The following is a 19180-nucleotide window of genomic DNA, read 5'->3' as shown; positions in this document are numbered from 1 at the left end:
GTGAGAATCTCCCCTCTAAGACCCTTCAGCCCCAATCAGGCATACCAAGTTCATAATCACATTCATTATACACACGATAAAACCTTTCATCTGATGCATAACCCCCCAGTGTCCACTGCCTTTAGGATACATCTCTGTCCTTGAACTCCACCTGAATAATAACTAGTCATGTTCAATGATTGCCTTAAAATATAGATTAGTAGGCTTGAAGACCGATGCCTTGTTTCCCTGGACGTATCAAATCCTTCGGTCCAGTCTAATAGCTGCTGTCAACATTGTCTAAACAAAGAGGAAATCGACGATATTGCAGCTCCTAAATGTGTTAATTTTTTACTCTGCAGACTGTAGCTTGGCACAGACTTATCTGCTACTAACCTCCGTCAGAAAATAATGAGTGTGCAGGACTGCACACAGTTCTCCTGTCTAGTTCTCCTGACCTCCCTTCATCTAGCACCAGTACTTGGCACCCTCTAACCTTCCCTGTTCTCCTTGGCAGCCTCTCCTACTCGCTCACCTAATTAAAAGCTCAACCTCTCACCTTCACCTATACAAAGACACCTGAACTAGAGCCATGCAGGGACCCCGGCTCCTTTTGACAAACCGTGTGATTGACAGGGCTGACGGGTGACCCGGCCCTTCAGTTTTTCTCGTCACACCTCAACGAGTTGATCATTAAGCTGCTCCACCTCGAGAATCTGTTTTAGATTTAGTCCACGCTGGTAGGAGCTTCTTAGGCCAAGAACAACTCTGGTCTTGTGCAACTGCACTAAAATAGTGCTTTGATTTTAGTTTAATGCAGCTTGCAGTTGCAGAGTTGTAGGAATCAAGCACTGTAGTAAATTTCCCAGGGGTCTGATTTTTTTTCTTCTTTTTTATGGTTTGGTATTTTTAAAGAACCATAAAGTTGAATTTATGATTATTTTAGATACAATATCAAAGCAGTTTCTCTTTCTCTGAAGTGAAAGAGCCCAAAATGTTGCACAGTGTCTCACTTTTTAGCTGCTGTGCTTCTCCCTTCACACTATAATGTGAATATAAAAAGGAATGACTTTGTATAATGACCCTTTTTAAAGTCTGCTCTTCCTGGGTTACTCTTTCTCTGTTTTTATCACAGTAAAGCCTCTTGACAACTCCCTGGTCCCCTCCTCGGCTTCCCTTTGTACCAACTGCCTAATTGTGCCGTTGCATCTTTCAAAATGGCTAATGGGGTTGAGAACAGCCGACGCTGCTCACTTTAAACGGTTCAAAGAGTAACTTGGATTGATGTCACAGTGGATACGGTTTACCTCTCTCTGTCTGTCTCTCCTTCTGCACACACCGGCATCAGAAAACCAACCTAAAAATAGAGCGGCAGCCAACCGACAGGGTAAACATGTGCCTTGCATTATTTTGTATTAAGCAGGATATTGAAATAACCTTCAATACTACCTGAACACTAACAGCATAAAACATCCATAAGGCAAGGTAACCATCAATTTAACATAAAAGATGAAGCAAATTACATTTTCTGAACAAGTGCTCTGATAGGAAGGAGCTCGACATCAAAGCAGCCGGCTGAGGGCCAAACCTGTCTGAGCCTGTGTGCATCACAGCCATTCCCCCTCTGACTTTATGGCACGTTTCCTACCAAACCTAAAGACACAAAGAAAGCGTTTACAATGTTTACGTTTGCGTTTGTGTCTGTTTGCTTCACACACCTGCACAAAACATGACCTATTTTACCATGTAGTGCTTTATCTAGAGAGGGGCTGTTGCTCAGGTTCCCAATTTAAAAATATTCATGCATACCGAGCCCGCTTAAAAATGGAAATGTATTCAAACTCGTCTCAAAACACCTGTGAACCCCTGCCACACACACACACACACACACATAAACTCATAGTCGGAAAGAAACACACACACACACAGAATTCAGTTTTCAGTTTTATTACCCAAGAGGTAAAGCATTTTATGATCCTGTTTTAAAGGAGTTCTGTGTTGGTTCAATGTATCACTGCTAACATTTAACAAATTATTATCCTCCACTGACTTCAAGGTATTGTTCACAAAACTGCTTCTGTCGGTGCTTCATCTTTCTACATCATGCTGCCTCTTCTTTTTGAAAGTAGTGCTTTTGAATCAAACATTAAGCCGAAGGAAAAGAGACGCGACGAGCGCTGCCAGCGACGCAGGTATTGATCTAGTGCTTTGCTGCGTAATTAGATGTTTTGTCTCTAACCGTTGTTTTAAAGTCTGCCGCCTGCTCCCCGTGGAATTTCAATCGCGGCGACTTCGACCTGCTCAGCTGTGTCCCACAGAAAAAGCCGGGGCTCAGACGGCGTGGGCGGGGCCTCCTCGTCCTCAGGCGTCCGTCCGTCTGCTTCAAAGCTTCCCCACTGGCAGCCGATGACTTGTTTTGGTTGATTTACTGTAAGTGTTAGCCCGACGCAGGTGATTGATGAAGGGGATAAACCAAACATGTTGAGGGGATTGGACGTAGTCTTACCTTTTCTTATTCACTTGCTGGAACACGGGCGCCTGTTTCCAAGGTAACATTATATCCAGGCAGCTCCTCCGTACCACAGCTTGACAAGCTTACTATTTTCTGTCCACTGTCACTACTATTAACATCACACAATGCAGCAAATATGAGATTTGACTGGTCATGTAATGTGCAGGCTTGAAAGCACCTTGACACCCCGGGGGAAGTGTGTGTGTGTGTGGTACATTGGTAACGATCCTGGCTCAACACAAGAGGAGACACGTGGTTAGGATTAATAAAGAATGTTTTATTAAACCTTATCAAACCAGATTAAGATGTTAAATTAAATCTCCAGTGAAGTCAGTACTAGTGCATCGTGAGTGAGGCAGGACTTCTACAACCCTGTCCCTGTCCCACACTGGGAGCCGTAGGTGTCCTCCACATGTACCAGTCAGCTGCCTGCAGACACAGGGACTCAGATCAGTGAAACTATCCCAAACCACGAGCCCACCCCAGGAGTCGTCAACTGTGCATAAAAGCACAGCGCTGGCTTAATGCCATGTGTGACTTTTTTTTCTGCTCACAATCAGTGCAGTGTGACACATTTTTTTAGCGAGTGTGAAAATGACAGAAACCATGTGAAATGATGATGACTCATAAGTGTTTGAAATCTCACTATAAAGCTCACCGCTGACTTTAAACCGGATGTGTGTTATAGTGGGAATACTGAGTGAGTGAATGACAAAGAGGTTTTGTGACGTCATCCATGATGTCCCTCGTGACGTCACCTTTTTGTCCCATCATGGCCCCGCCCACCTCAAACCAGAGAGAGGAGCGCAGACAGACGCACAGATACATTCATCTCTTATGTGAAATGACCAAAACTCCAGGGAAAATAATATGTTTATGTAGGAAACTCCATCGCTCCGAGTGAGGAGCTGATGGACAGAATTAGTTTACAGAGGTTTTGAAGATATCGATCATCTCTTATATAAAGTAATGATGATGTGTTTATTATGAGAGAAATCTCAGAGAGAATCAGGCTGGAATATGTTTCAGACCCATTTTCAGTCATTTTTAATGTAGACTCACCTGACTAAATCAACAGATTAATGAATGCATTCAGGCTACAGTAGTACTGTATCTGCTCTGATGAATGTTTAATAAGCTGCTTTGTTTTATTAATCTGATTGTGGCTCTCTGAAGCAAAAACTTGACTCTTTCCGAGGTGTCGTTCTCAAATCTCAACGAATGCAGCCAAAAATAACATTGTGCACTCTGAGCATTGTTCTCTGTGATGAATGTGCCACGCTGCAAGACACAGCTGAGCACCATTATCACAACAACTTTGGCCTCTTCTTTGTTGCTGTTCTGGACTAAGACTGGACTCGCCGTGACCTCAGAGGTCTGGACTACAGCCTGTCAAAGGGCAAATAGAGGACTCTGACAAAATGAGTGAGGACTGAGGAGGGTTGATAGGATTGACGTCCTGCGCTAATGACTTGACAATTACTGGCAGCGGTCTGACTGGAACTCAACACTCCTCATGCCACCGACACGTGGAAATGCAGCATTATTAACCCAGCGTCAGCCGTGGTTACATGCTGCCTCTGTGCGTCAGCTCGCTCACATCCCTCTGTTAAAAAGCATGACTTTATCTTTTTATTTCTATTACAAGCCACAGTGCTTGAAGTGGACATGAGGGATGGGAGGGAAGGGACACAAGGGACCGCACAAGGGGAGTCTTTTTTTAACATTATTGCAGTTCCTGCTGCCTGCTGCTTGTCCACAGAGTTGGATGGTAATCATAGATTACATAATACTACCTTAGTGCCATGACTAGTCTAATTTAAGTACCGATTGGACGTTTTGAGGAATCTATTAGGTGCAAATCTGTCATTTACACTTTTTTTCCTCTGTAGAGGAAGTGTGATTTGCTATAATAGGGAGAAGCTTAAAATAACGACAGCCACTTTTTGGGGAGGGGGCTGCAAATAGACAGCAATTGGCCTTTATTGCTTTGACAAGAAGGAGAGCTTTTGCTTTCTGTTTTGAAAATGTCAAAGCAAACAAGGCGCCTTTCAGCACTCACTGAATTTTGCACGCCACAGTGTTGGGGAAAATGTTTATTGTTTCAGGCTGATGTGGATTAGTCCTGCAGTCTTTCAGACTTAAACACACAGGTTTCAGAAGGGAAACCATGTAAATCTCCTGATTTTTCTTTTTTTCCTCCTGCTTCCCCCTGTGTGAAGCATAGTTGTAAGATAACAGCCACATTGAGCGCGTGACACAATTCTGGTTGTTGAGCACAAACACGTAGGAAAAAGCAGAAAGATTAGTTAGTCATTCTGTCGATTCTCTTTCACCCCACACATTAGTTAACAAGTGGGGCCGGCACCTCAAATCCATCACTGCACTCGCATAAAATCAAATCCAGGCCAGGATTTTCTGCTTTTCCTTTGCATAAAATAATGATGAATACAATCCGTGCCATATTGTTAGGGGAGTTGTGAATAATAAAGAATAGTGCTGTATGGAGCATATTACTCTGTTCCTTTCCTCTGTTGGAACAGGTTTCCATAAAACACACTGATTAATAATACATGTCCAATACTTGCTCAACTCCTTCAGGGTCAGCTATTATCCTGTAGTACTCTCCAGGCTTCGACTGCATCCTGCTGCAAAAGAAATGTCCTTGTTACTCTGTGATTACTTTTGACTGAGACAAAACGCTCTCCTAATGTCTCACTTTTGAGATTTTCTAAAATGTGTAAAGCTTTTGAACCGTGACGGTTTGGAAATGTAACCAGAAGGTGCTTCAAATGAATACTAGATACAATTCTGAGTATAATCTAGGTTTTTGGAGTCAGTCAGCGTAGCGTATTTCTGATTCCTGCGATAATCTCCACATGTTTGAAGAGAATACAATTAAAAGCATCAGTTTCCTCGGGCTGTAACTCCATGAAAATTCAGCAGCTCCCTGAACTTCATTAGCTCTTAATGCTCTTTATTCCCTTCACTATCCATTACTGAAGAGAATAAATCATCCTGTCACTGCCACAGCTCTTACTACCCATTGTTGTCTGTTTTTTTGTTTTATTGTGGCCAGTTTGCTCATTCTCCCATTTTTTGACAAATATTAAGAACTGTGTACGTTAATTAAAGAGCAGCTTTGATGAAAAAAAAGTGTTTTCATTGAGGTTTCGCTGGATAAGAGCATATGCTGAATGTCTGAAATGGAAATTAGACTAAATGTAATTGCCTTCATAATCGAAAGCACTTTTCCTTTAAAACTTCAATTTGGGACTTTTTGCACATATAAATTATTGATAGTTGGAATAGGATTTATGGTGAGTAAGCCTTTTAGCAAGAGAAGAGCCTCATAGAAACTTTTTAACCTTCTAGTAGAATCAGGCTCACTGTTATGCGTTCTATCTATCTATCTATCTATCTATCTATCTATCTATCTATCTATCTATCTATCTATCTATCTATCTATCTATCTATCTATCTATCTATCTATCTATCTATCTATCTATCTATCTATCTATCTATCTATCTAATAATTGTTACTGTAAATGAATGTTTCTACAATATATTTTTGAAATGCCCAGGCAGAAGAGCAAACTTGCTGTAGTATAATAATAATAACAGTAGGAGCCTTGTGTCCGGGGGCGACGATACATCAGTGAGTTTTGACATTTCACAGTCTTTAATAGCAACAGACCTAAATTACACCTGTAAACGTTTTTACCATTTCAGGGCAGCTGCTGTAAAAATCCTTCTGTAACCTTGAAGAGCAGCTGGTAGTTCAGGTCCTTCCGCTGCCATTTGTTGTTATCATTTTTTATTATTTTCCTCAAGTATTTACAATCTGTCGCACTCAATTTGAGAAAGAGGAGTTTGATCAAATGTCACACAGCCTTGAAATGTACTAAAATATGTTACTACGCCGTTTCTCAAATTATAATGATGCAGAAACAACCACAACAGACAGAGTGATGGGTGCGAGAAAGTCTGTTTTCCTCAGGCAATTCATTCTGTCTTCCAGTCTCACACCTTTAATTATTAATGTTACATTGACACACTGCATACCGAATGAAAGGGAGGTTATGAGCTACAGAAATATAAGGAATCCTGTCTAACAAGAGACAGGGATATGAAATTAATTAAAGCTGTGAACTTTGAAAACCTATTATAACAAAGGCTCCAGCTGACATATACAGAAACACATTCAGGTATTTTAGGCTGTAGATCAATTCTCGTCTGTCACATTAGAAAATGTCTAAATATGAGCTATTATTTTGAGCCTCATACTTCCTTCTTTTCCTCGCTGTTGCTGCGGCAGAGATGATGTGAATGCTTGTTTTGGTTCTGTTAACTAGTTTGACTTGATTTTGGCTCTTGTCATTTGTTTTACAGCCCTTGTTGGCAGCTTTATTTGATCAGCAGCATTATTTTTCATTTATCATTCAGTATATAAAACCTACATTAAATCATTTTTCTAATGCCCCAAAACCTAGCTCTGGATATTTAACTGCTAAATGCAAGCAAGTCTGCCAGAATCCACATCCCAGAGTCACGTAGCACAATTACTTGAATATTGAACGAGGAGTTTTGTGGGGGAAAATCAATACTGGCTTACTGCAAATGCAAAAATGACACAGTCTGGAATCTTTCTCTTCTAGGGGAACGGTGGAGGCGCGCTTTGTTTATGTCTTCGTTTTGGGCATCCTCTTCACGGGCACCAAGGACCTGCTGCGATCCCAGATCATCACAGCAGATGCCAAACTGAAGAGCAGGGGATTGTGGGAGATTTACAGCGGCTTGGTTTTGTTGGTTTCGCTGTTGTTTCGAGCTCACAACCTGCCAGTGCTGTGCTGCTGCCTGCTGATCCAGACGCTCATGGCTCAGTTCATCTGGAAGAAGCTCCACTACGACGCCGCGCAGACCACCCTCATGCACTACTGGTTCGGTCAGGCCTTCTTCTACTTCCAGGTAAACAACAGTCAACACATTAGAGGTAGCTCACACTCACTAAAGGTTAACTTTGTTTTTGTTGCAACCCGTGACCACACCCATGTGATGTAACAGGGTCCCAGAGTTTACCTGTGCATCACTGCACCCAGGTGAAAAGTTAAAGGGGACATATTATGGAAATATAATTTTTGAAGGCTCTTTAACATACAGTATATTTGGGTGTTTGACTTGCCTTCTGGCCCCCAAAATGTGAGAACTGACAAAAAAAATCTGAAATCCATGTGGTTTTACGAGCTGTTCCCTCAGTTGTCTGACAATGATGTCATCAGTTTTCAAATTTGCATAATACCACCCCTACTCACCTACCTGTGAGTATTGGTACTGAAGATGGGGGGGCGGGACAATAGTGGTTCATTTGCATTTAAAGGGACAGGCGATTATGTTTGATCCTTGGGGTATTTTGACCGAAGCATGTCACAGAGATGTCTTTGAGACACCTGGGAACTATTTTAATTCGTGGAAAGGGGGCAGAATATGTCTCCTTTAAACCACTGGAGGTTAGTGGCCCTTCAGTTCTACTTTGTAGAAATGTGTCTTAATTTTGAAAATCATCAAATGTTCCCTTAGTTCTTGATGTTTCAGGGACTAACTGCAAAAACTCAAAGTAACAGTCTCCAAAGTGTTAATAACAATGATAACAATAATGATGATAATAATGATAGAAGCAAATGAGGCAGTGAGGAGCTAAATGTGAGAGGTGAGTTGTGTACCACCTTGTGTAAAAACCACACACAGCCTCAGATGTAAATGTGTTTAACCGTATGACGTGAGCACGGCCTTGTGTTGAGATGCTGTTTCTCATCTCACACCCATCACGATGCTGACACAGTCATACGTAGCGGTGGCTGATAGAATGAATCGGCGCCCGTTCCACATGCGCTGTTCTAAATGACTGGTAAACGGTCACCTAATTGTTTTAAGCCACCAGCATGAAATCTGCTTTGGCGTTTTGTGTCTCTCGCTCTCTCTCCCATGGCTCTCTCGCTCTCACAGACAACACACTGCCCCGCCCATGCAGAAAACTTTCCTGGGTGCATGTGTGCGATGTAGATGAGGTGTGTGTTTATCTGGAGAGGAGGGAACTGCAGAGAGCTGGAGAAGTGAAACACCAACGCAAGTATATACATGTTGAGACACAGTGACTGAAGATGAATGCACCTTTTTGGAGCCTTGAGAGCTGTTTCGGTTTTTAACCTCATTCTTTTGTGCAAATTAAAACCGTTCTGCTAATTAAAAACAGTTAATGAGTATATTAAAGCAGATGAACGTTGCCAAGACTGGAGTCATCATGCTGTGATTCATCATCATTAATGAGAGAGATAAGTTGAGATTTCAAAATATCAAGTTACATGTTGTGCAGTAACATATTGCTCAACGTTAGTCATACTATACTCTGACTGAACAACATTAGTCTCTGCAGCAGGTTCCTAACAGCTGGTTTGTGGGTATTGAAGTCTCTCTTTTGGGGGGTTTTGTTCTTTTTGGGAACTTGCTGACACTCAAAAAAAAAAACTGAATAATGTCCATTATATTGTTTTAAGCTTATCTGCTATCTCAACTGTAACCTGGTCTAGGATACTAACTTAGCAGTGAATCTATAACACGAGTGTAGCTGTTGAAAATCACCAGGTTACAGCCATTTTCGGTGCTCACACCACGAGATCAGAGGTGTGAGGCTGTATGTTAGACACAAACTCACCAGCGCTCGCTCACCTCTGCAAAGGGAAGTTCACACAGAACAACAACACCCGGGCAAGTTTTTCTTGTCTGATTGTAAGAGACACCTAATTTAACGTTGTGACACAGAGTGTAGCAACATTTGGGAAAGCTATCACCACTGATAAAGGATACTGTAAAAGGTGCTGTGCAGCGCAGAGGGAGTGTTTGTGTATAAATTATATTACTAGTTTCATCCTGCACTGCCATGAAGTGGACTCGCTGTTTCCTGGGGACGTGTTGAGGTGTTATGAGCCATGAATGTTCCTCAAAGGCAGATATGACACCTGCCGTTTAACCTCCACTCAGGACACATTTGGTTAGCAGCTGTGTATTGTTGACAACTCTGAACTTCCACATAGCTAACAATTTAATAACCCTCATCACCTTTGGGTCATTAATACTGTGATGGGCTCGGGAATAGACCGCCACCAGACAATTTTCAGACTAAGCGCCCAGGCATGTAATTACAGACCTCCGAGTAATAATGTTCTCAACAAAGCTGTGGCCACAGTGGATCTGTAAATCTGTGACATATGTGATTCAAAATTACTGCTCTGAAGAACAAAGTGGTGTCATGGAGAACGGTCAAAAACGATGCTGAATTAAAATCTAATCAGTGAGTACAGTTAGAGCTGATCAGGGACCTGCAGGTTGTGAGATGTTACCTCTGCGTCTCGTATTCAGGATCTTTTCTCTTGTTTTTAGAAGCTTCAGATGCTGTTTTCCAGAGTGTCCTTGTGTTTTTGGCAGCCAAACGCACCAAAACACAAGAGGATTGTGGGAAATATTCCAGGTAACCTCACCTGTAGAGACATGGCTCGTGTCAGGAAAAGGGTTAAACAGTATCACATGATGAATTACCGGGTTTGAAGAGGTTTTGGCCACCAGCGTTCAGCTGTCCGATCTGTCTGATCACTTGCCGTGATGAACGAGTCAGACTTTGCAGCGTGTTTTCTGTGGATTTATCTCCGTCCCAAAACCAGATGGTCAGTAAAGCAGCAAGAAGGTGTTTATTCTTTAGAAAAGAGACAGTTTGTGCAAATGTTCCCACAGGAGAAGGGACGACTCACCCCGCGGATCTGAATTCAGACGAAACTTTCTGCAGCCTTCTGTAGAAAATGTGAATCATCACAAGGATGGTGTCAGAGCTGAAAGGTGGACTCTCATTCAATTTAGTCTGAGAAAAGTGACGAGTGATGAATGTTGAAGTTGCAGCAGGTGTTTTCTGTTTGGTGCACATGACACAAATCACAGACATCAATATTCTGTCCAGTTTCTACTGAAATTATCCCTCATCCGTGCCTTTTCTCTCCGGCATGGCGCACGCTCCGGCAAAGAGCTCCATTCGACCAACCTCGCTCTCTGACAGTTGTTATGACAATCGATTTTGTCTGGGATTCATACATAAAACATTTCTTGCTCTCCTGCTTTTTCATAAGTGATGTATTTGTTGATGGTGCAGGATGATTTTTGAAAGATCACAGCATGGGTTCAGCAAGAAAGCGAGTAGAAAACATCCGTATGCAGCCTCCGACCTGCTCGCTGATACTCGCTGCCTGTTTGTTAAAAATGGAGCCAGCTGTTAATGTTCTCTTCCTCTGTGATCAGAGATGTCTGCAAGCAAAGGGAGACAAACAGTTGCTTGATGTGTTGCAGTTTATGGGTCATCACTGCATTGAAATTTAACAAGAAAACCATCTGTGATCTGCTAACGCCCACCGATTTTGCTCCTTATCTGTGAGTGCATGTATGTATGAGCTACAGCATTAACACAACAGCCCAACAATCAGAAATTTTTTTTTCAAGGTAATTAACACTTCATTACAAAGGAAGTTTGTTAGGTTAAGCATTAAAAAATGAAATACTAATGAGTCTATTTGAAGTTAGTCGGAAAATGCCACCAAGCAATCAGATGAAGCATGAGCATCGAAGTTTGAAACACAAATCACTTTATTTTAACTTTGATCTTGATTTAAACTTGATTATTATTATGATGAAGATTAGATCTGACAAATAGCGTAAGTAAAGATTATATGTTTAGTATCCTTCGGTTTGAAAACAGTTATAACGACTTTCTCGCATGCAGGTTGAAAGATGTTTGAGTTGCACCATGTTATTACATTTGAACCAAGGCTTATTTTCCGTCTGTGAATACATCCTCCACTTGCAGAGGCGTGCACCATTTGTATTGTGGTTGTGACTCCTGATTGCATTGCAGTGATAAAATCTTCGAAATCTTGAGATGAAACTTTTGGACAGAAGAGAAGAAAATGAGACGAGGTTAGAGAAGTTTCATATTTTCAGTTTACTGCAGACATAGTCGGGTCGCACCAGAAATACTGAAAATTGGTTGTTAAATAAAGCAGAGTTGTGATTTTTTTTTTTCAAAGTGTGTGTTTTGGCACATATGCACACATACACAACATCCTGAGTGGCTCTAACAAGAGTCCAGCTCCAGACAGAAAGCTGTGTGTCTGTGTGCTCCTCTGGTCAGGGGCTGGAAAACACAAACAAGGGGGCCGCTGGGAGGGCAAAGCTGGAAGCCAGGAGCTCAGTGTAATGATGATAAAGCAAAGGACCAGTTCTTTAAAGCTGTGAAATGCTTACAAAGCTTCGACCACAGATTGTTGTGTACTCTTTTTTGTCTGTGTACAGGGTTAGTTATTCCTGTGCTGCTGGCGATGCTAAAACCAGATTTTTCTCTGTGCACATGCAGGGAAATTCCAACAACATCGCCACCGTGGACATTTCGGTCGGATTCATCGGACTGGAAAGTTACGTAGAAGCACCTGCCATCTTCTTAACGGCTCTCAACACGTACGCCGGGCCGCTGCTGTGGGCGTGTCACCTGGTCTGCTACCTCAGCTCAGAGAGAGACAGGTAAGACCATCCCCCCTGGTCAGCATTAACTCAACTTACAGGGGACATATTATGGAAATATCACTTCTTGAAGGCTCTTTAACATATATTTGGTGAGCAGTCGGTCATTTGCAGTGAGCAGTTGTTCATTTGTATTTAAAGGGACAGGCACTGAAAACCAGCCGTTCTGAACAGGGCTCTTTGGAGTGGATGAAAAGAGTGCTGTGATCCTTGGGGTATTTTGACCAAAGTATGTCACAGACATGTCTTTAAGGATGCACTCACACTAAGGCCAGTTGTTCCGTACCATGCTGAAACACGAATGCCCCTCCCCTCGTACTCGAGCATGGTACACTTGAACTCACACTAGACATAGAATCCGGACTTTAGGGGGCAAACGCGCTTGGGCACGGTACGATTGCCTAGTGTGAGTGTGCCCTAAGAGTTTAATTTGTGGAAAAGGGGCATAATGTGTCTCCCTTAATGAGCAAAATACTTTCACGTTATTTTGGGGGTGCATTTTGCCTTAATTTAGAGAGGACAGTGCAGGGAGACAGTGTGGACCCACGGCTGCAGCTGTAACTCAGACTATGCCTACATGGTACCAGGTGGGCCACTGAGATATGGTTTAATTAGTTAAAAATAATGAAGAAGCAAGTTGATGTGCAGAAAAAACATTTAAAGTAGTTCACTAAAGTCATGGAAACAGATGAAAAAAGTAGTAGAAGTAAGAAATCCGCTGTGTTCAAGGAAAACCTTTAACACTGACAGCTTAATTTTATGAAAACATCATTATCATACTGATCCCTTTGATATGATTAACGAGTATAAACAACATCCAGCTCAGAATCCATTCACTTTTGTAACACGATTGATTCAAACTTCTCTCTAGACGCCCCGGTAGCTCACTAAGTAGAGCGTGAATCTTTGAGGGTGAGTCCACGCCGCAGCGTCCTGGTTTTGATTCCAGCTCGGGCCCTTTGCTGCAAGTCACACCCCCTCTCCCTCCCCCCAACTATCCCGTCTCTCTCTCTCTCTCTCACTGCATCTATCATGATGAAGAATAACCAAAGAGCATACCACTCTCTTTTCCTTTGGTTTTAAAGCGTTTGTTGCAGCACACCCACACAGAGTCGTCACCGCCGCAGCAGCGACTTGTCTCTTTGGGGACTGTACAGGTGCACAAAAATATTCTGTTAATTGGTTTACTTGTGGCAACAGGGAGATTCGGCTCGCAGGGTATCAAAGATGCATGTAAACAGCTTAACCTGCATAAGACTTTAACTGGAGAGAAGCCACCAGCTTGGTTTCTGTATGTGTATGTGTGTGTGAACGCAGCCAATAACTACAGCTTCCCCTCAGCATGGGGCCCCTGCACAGCTCTGAGTGATGAGGTCTGTGGCTGGGCAGCAGCTGTCCTGCTGATAGAGCCAAAACACAGAATCTCTTTTAAAGTAGACAAAGGATGGTGTTTGTGTAGGAGGAGTTGGTATAACCTGCCTCTGTTCAGCTGCAGCCTCCCGATCAAACGTCACCGCTTGAATGTTAAAAAGTTTTTAATTTTGTCCCATAGAAATTGAACTGCAGAGGGTGTATACATCCGTGCATGATTTAGATTCTTAATAATCTTTGATCCCACTTCTGAATATGATGTGTTTAACATTTCAGCAGCCCAGACAGTCTCTGATTAAAAAAGTTCCACTCATCTCCAACATTTCTGTGCTGCTGGAGGCTGAGCCGGGGGATGACAAAGTCGATCCATTCATCCATCCAACACTTTGGTCCAGTGCGGCTCCTGGCTGTCTCACCATGAAATTTCATGTGGACTCTGAAGGTCCCCGGAGAACGACACTGTGATGCTGGTGACCAAGACACTGCAGACACATCCCAGATATCCATGAAATGTTTCCTGTCGGCTCCCCAGACTTTCCACTTTTACACAGAAATATTCAAAAAGTACATTTTCTAAATTCACTAAGAGTAAAAAGGGGGTTAAAAATTCTAAGTAAATCCCCGCTGAGATCGTACCAGGCTGGGCCAAGCTGCGGTGTAGCTTTCATTTCATCTATGTGATGGGGAGAAGAGAGAGGAGGCAAACTTTGCAGTGACTAGTGACAACATGACACCTGAGATGTGTTGAGTATTTACTATATTTAAGTTCAAATCGCTGCCTAAAAATGTTTCCTCTGAAAAACTAAATCCAGACGCAGCACTGATCTCTTTCATGTGTGAACCTAAAGTGCAACAACAATGCAAGCAGGGAATACATCGCATTTAGACAGACAGGGCGATTGATCCGCCCACAAACAGCCGCTAATGGGAGGCGATGGCGGTGCCGGGCTGCCTTGCATCACTCACTGTGGTTTTTACCCCTGAGCAGCCGAATCATCAGGATGTTGTTTGGTCTGGTGTGAAACGAGAACGAGGACTGCAGCCTCTAGAGGCCACTGCAGGGACTTTAGCCTGTTTCTGTGATGCCCTTAAAAGCTAAATGCAGCATGGTAAACATTACAGTGCTGGACACGTGGCCATTGTTCATCGCTGGTGTTATTCAAAGCGTGGTACTTTCCACAGAACCCGCGCCCCCGCGCCCCTCTAATAACCACACAGAGACAAATGAAAGTCTGAAATAGTCTCGTGCAAAGTACAGGGGCTCATTTAAAATTCACTCTGCACCATCAGCAGCTGAACCACAAGGCAAGTACTGGAAATGAGCTTTGATCAATAGCTATTCAACGGGTTTCCCTTGACACTGTGAAACTCCACTGAAAGCAATAGCACGATTTGAAGGGAATGTTTTCATTGTTTTACTCCACATGATCACAGTAGACTCGCTGATCAGGGAGCTTCTTCACAGCTTCACTACCATCATTACAACCATCTCTAAAGTCACATCTAAAGACCTGAAAAGCAGATTCAGCTCACGCTATTTACTATCTATACTTTGTATTTGATTTCTAAGAAGCAGCGTCGGCTCTTTGACATTACCTTCGTTGAGATCAGTGGAAAAGTGGCAGCAGACTGTTGATCTATTGTGCAGCTCTCGACTTTGCCAGCTCAGAAGTGAGATGATTTGCTGAAATACAATGTACTGAAGGACAGCCAGTCATTGCTTCATTCATCCTTCATTTTGCACATTTGTAACAGCAGAAAAAAGGCTCCATAAAGACCTGAGCTACTTTTTCTGCTCTGACTTATGTGCATGGTCATCTTTCTCCTCCTCAGCTTGGTCATTTTGAGTTTCACTTTCCTAACCACACACTCAGGATAAACGACATCAAGCTGAAGTAAGGCTAAGCCTCTTTGTCACCTCAGTCATTTATAAAGCTGTGAGAAGATGTCAACCCGTGTCACTTCTTCTCCAGTGAGAGATTGAAGTTGTTGGCAAGACTGTTTACACTGGTAACCCACCTGAGAGGTTGCGCATGAATGTTTTAGTAGCTCTTTGAGGTAGGACACATAAATAAACTTACAGCGGCTCGGTGGAAGGAGCCATTAGGCAGGTTTCAGGTTTGCATAGATTCACAGAGCGTTGGGATTCAGTTTGATCTAAGTTTCCATGATGATATATAGTGACCAACTTCATTTCATATCTCAGAACATGGTGACTTTACTAGCCACACATCAGGAGAAAACAACACAATTTAAGACCTGTGCCTATTGTTTGGACATAAAATCAAAAATATCCTCAATATTAATTATGTACAATGGAAACATCCATTAGAGCTCCCAGGTTGAGTCCTTGTTCAGCTTTGACCTGCTGTTTTCACTGTATTCATGCATGCCAGGAGTTTTACCACTGAAAGACACAGTGAATACAATATACTGAGCATTTTAATTGTGTTTGATTCTACCTGAAGTGTTTTACTGTATGTATGAGATTATTTCTGAATCCATCACTAAGTCTGTGTGTCATTCTCAGTTACAACCACCAGGTTTCAAGGTTTTTTTCTTGCAATTTAAAACTAGCACCTTTGGAAACAGGAAGTCAAAACTTAATATTAAAGGCAAGGCAATTTTGTTTGTATAGCCCGTTTTTACAAACAGTTTGTCTCAAAGGGCTTTACATGGCATCATAACAACATCCCCTGTCCTTAGACCCTCACATCGACTGAGGAAAAACTCCATAGAAAACCCTTTTAAAGCAGAAGTAAGTGATATATTTGTGTTAAAGCAGAAGTGAGTGATCCGGTCGTTTTCGTTAATGCTGCGTTCCAGGCAGGCTTTTGAAATCGTAAATTACAGCTTCAAGTCACAACTTACGACTTTGTAGCGTTTCAGGCAACCCACTCGTGTTTTTCCGACCTGTTTTACCGGTGAAAGTCACTATAACGGCCACTCGTAACTTCCGACCGGTGAACTCGTACCAGATCGAACTGGTACCACTTCACGGTCGGAAAAATACGAGTTTCCTTGAACGCACCATAACAGTCCTCGTCCCTACGTCGCCACATTCACGGCGTTCCTTGGCTGCACACACAGCCCTGCATGCCGTTCTCTCTCCTCATTGGATAAAAACTGTAGGATACGATAAATGTTTTCTCTTCGGCTCAGAGCAGAGCAGAGGGACTGAGAGACCCGTGTTTCAGTCCAAACACTCTATGTAAGTGATTGCTGTCGGAAGATATAACTATTTAAGACTTATATTAACACAAATATATCACTCACTTCTGCTTTAATATAAGTCTTAAATAGTTATATCTTCCGACAGCAATCACTTACATAGAGTGTTTGGTCTGAAACACGGGTCTGTCAGTCACTCTGCTCTGCTCTGAGCCGAGGAGAAAACATTTATCGTATCCTACAGTTTTTATCCAATGAGGAGAGAGAACGGCATGCAGGGCTGTGTGTGCAGCCAAGGGACGCCGTGAATGTGGCGACGTAGGGACGAGGACTGTTATGGTGCGTTCAAGGAAACTCGTATTTTTCCGACCGTGAAGTCGTACCAGTTCGATCTGGTACGAGTTCACGGGTCAGAAGTTACGAGTGGCCGTTATAGTGACTTTCACCGGTAAAACAGGTCGGAAAAACACGAGTGGGTTGCCTGGAACGCTACAAAGTCGTAAGTTGTGACTTGAAGCTGTAATTTACGATTTCAAAAGCCTGCCTGGAACGCAGCATTAGCGAAAACGACCGGACCACTTACTTCTGCTTTAACAGGGAAAAATCGGAGAAACCTCAGGGTGAGCAACAGAGGAGGATCCCTCACCCAGGACGGTCAGACGTGCAATAGATGTCGTTACAGACAAGAAAACAATAACAGAAAATGTAGTTAACATGGAAATCTGAACAGAACTGAACAGTTGTGACTGCTGAAGTGCAAACACTGAGAAATATGCAGTATGTGTCTCAGAGCTAATGCTGTCCAAGCAGTTAAGACTAATGGAAATATCAGATTGTGCTAGTCAAGCTAATGTTATTTCCTAATTTGAGTTAAATTGTTGTTTTTGTAAAATGTCACTTCCAATTTTCACAATCCCAATCATTATTCAAAGAAGCTATTTCTAAGTTTTGTTTTATTGCTAGATAGCTAGCGTTAGCATAAATAATTGTTTTCTTTACAGTCCAGCACAAAGTTTTGAGTTCAGCATTAAACTTGACTCACTCAGTTTGCATTGCTGACATGTCTTGTCATGTCAGCACGCTAACCAACTCATCATTTGATCACAACTCACAGTGAGTTTTGCCTCCAATCTGCCCTGAAGCTGTAGCTCTGTTCACAGGACGTATTATAACATAATGTGTTATAAACACAACAATGACTAAAACTCTTGTCAAGCCACAATCACCGCCACCTGCTGCAGGCAAGAAACCATGTTCATTGCTCAACTCATTTAAACATAGTCAGGTAGGATTTGTCCATATTCTCTCCTTCATTTCTCCATGGACGCTACAGAAACACCTGGCTGCTACTGGACAGGAGGATTTTGTAGCAACCGATGATACTGAAGTTGTACATAAACAGCAGCTTGTGCAGTGCAGCACATTGTAATGTAGTGATGTCATCACATAGCAGACTCATTCAGAGGAGCTCGTGCAGCCGTCACTCATCATACCAGACTCATGTCATGTAACTAGTGCTTGTCATGTTTGAGTTCAACCAAATTCATAAATACTGCATTTCCCTTGTTGTTGTCGTGTATATCATTGATTATTTATCACTTACATCCCTCACTGACATTTGTGTGTGTGTGTGTGTGTATTTCCATAGAAGTGTGTGTGTGTGCTGTGTGTTTTGGCCTTTTTGGTTGAATTTCCACCTCCGAGCTGGACCACGTCCCATGTCTCCTACTTGATCAGCGTCTATTCTCTTGTCTTGGGAAAGAGGCTTGAAGTTCCTCCCCCTCAGCTGGAGCTCTGCCTGTTTTGATTGAGCAAGATGCCTGTGTTAATTCACCCATGTGTTTCAGTGCGTAAGAGATGAACTGTACACTTACACAAGTCTTTGTGTATCCATGTCTGTTTCATTTTGCATCATCATCTCCTAATCTCCCCGCTGCATCCCTCCTCCCATCATGCGGCTTTTAAAGTCATTTACTTCTTTATCAGAATTTGCCAGCAATCCGCATTATTGTGAGAAGATAATTGGATCAGACTCTTCTCCTGGGTACATGTGTAAGGTAAAATCTCCACAATGAGAAAATGTGGCCTTGGCTATGAATCATCAAAAACAATCTGCAGCTTTACTGAATCAACACCATCACATATCGTTTAGAGAACATAAATCAGCCCAGGATGACCTTGGTTTACATACAAACTTTCCTGTCTTGTTCTGCAGGAAGTTTCCCTATTATTGACGGCACAGTGTCGCCTGCTCTGCTCTCTGTGGTGCTTTTCCTCCTCACTGATGAATCCTTTCCCTCTCCGCAGGAGCCCGGTTGCACTCGGCCACGGTTGCTACTGTTTGGCTGTGCTGAGGTCTGTGCCAGCTGCAGCCTACATTGTGCTGGTAACTGTTCTGCGCTACCATCTCTTCATATGGAGCGTCTTTTCACCCAAATTACTCTACGAGTCCATGCACCTGCTGCTGACTGCCGGAGTCTGTCTCTTCTTCAACACCATGGAGCAAAGCCACAGCTCCACTAAGTCCTAGGCTGCAGA

General features: G+C 42.7%; 1 protein-coding gene across 2 annotated transcripts in view; it reads left to right on the top strand.

Moving 5' to 3' along the window:
* The window catches only part of pigg (phosphatidylinositol glycan anchor biosynthesis class G (EMM blood group)), a 56955-nt gene extending 37775 nt beyond the window's left edge, over positions 1-19180 (top strand). Inside the window, exons 11-13 of one of the 2 annotated variants that reach the window (XM_083980471.1) lie at positions 7150-7459; positions 11937-12100; positions 18950-19180. In XM_083980471.1, the coding sequence (XP_083836597.1) occupies positions 7150-7459; positions 11937-12100; positions 18950-19172 (697 nt within the window). In that variant the 3' untranslated portion in view covers positions 19173-19180. Of the gene's footprint in view, positions 1-7149; positions 7460-11936; positions 12101-13750; positions 13855-18949 lie in introns of those variants that run through there. The other variant, XM_083980472.1, reaches the window with a different exon arrangement.

Source organism: Trachurus trachurus (assembly GCF_905171665.1).
Source record: "Trachurus trachurus genome assembly, chromosome: 10".
In the NCBI taxonomy this organism is placed as follows: Eukaryota; Metazoa; Chordata; class Actinopteri; order Carangiformes; family Carangidae; genus Trachurus; species Trachurus trachurus.
This window is presented reverse-complemented; position numbering and strand designations above follow the sequence as displayed.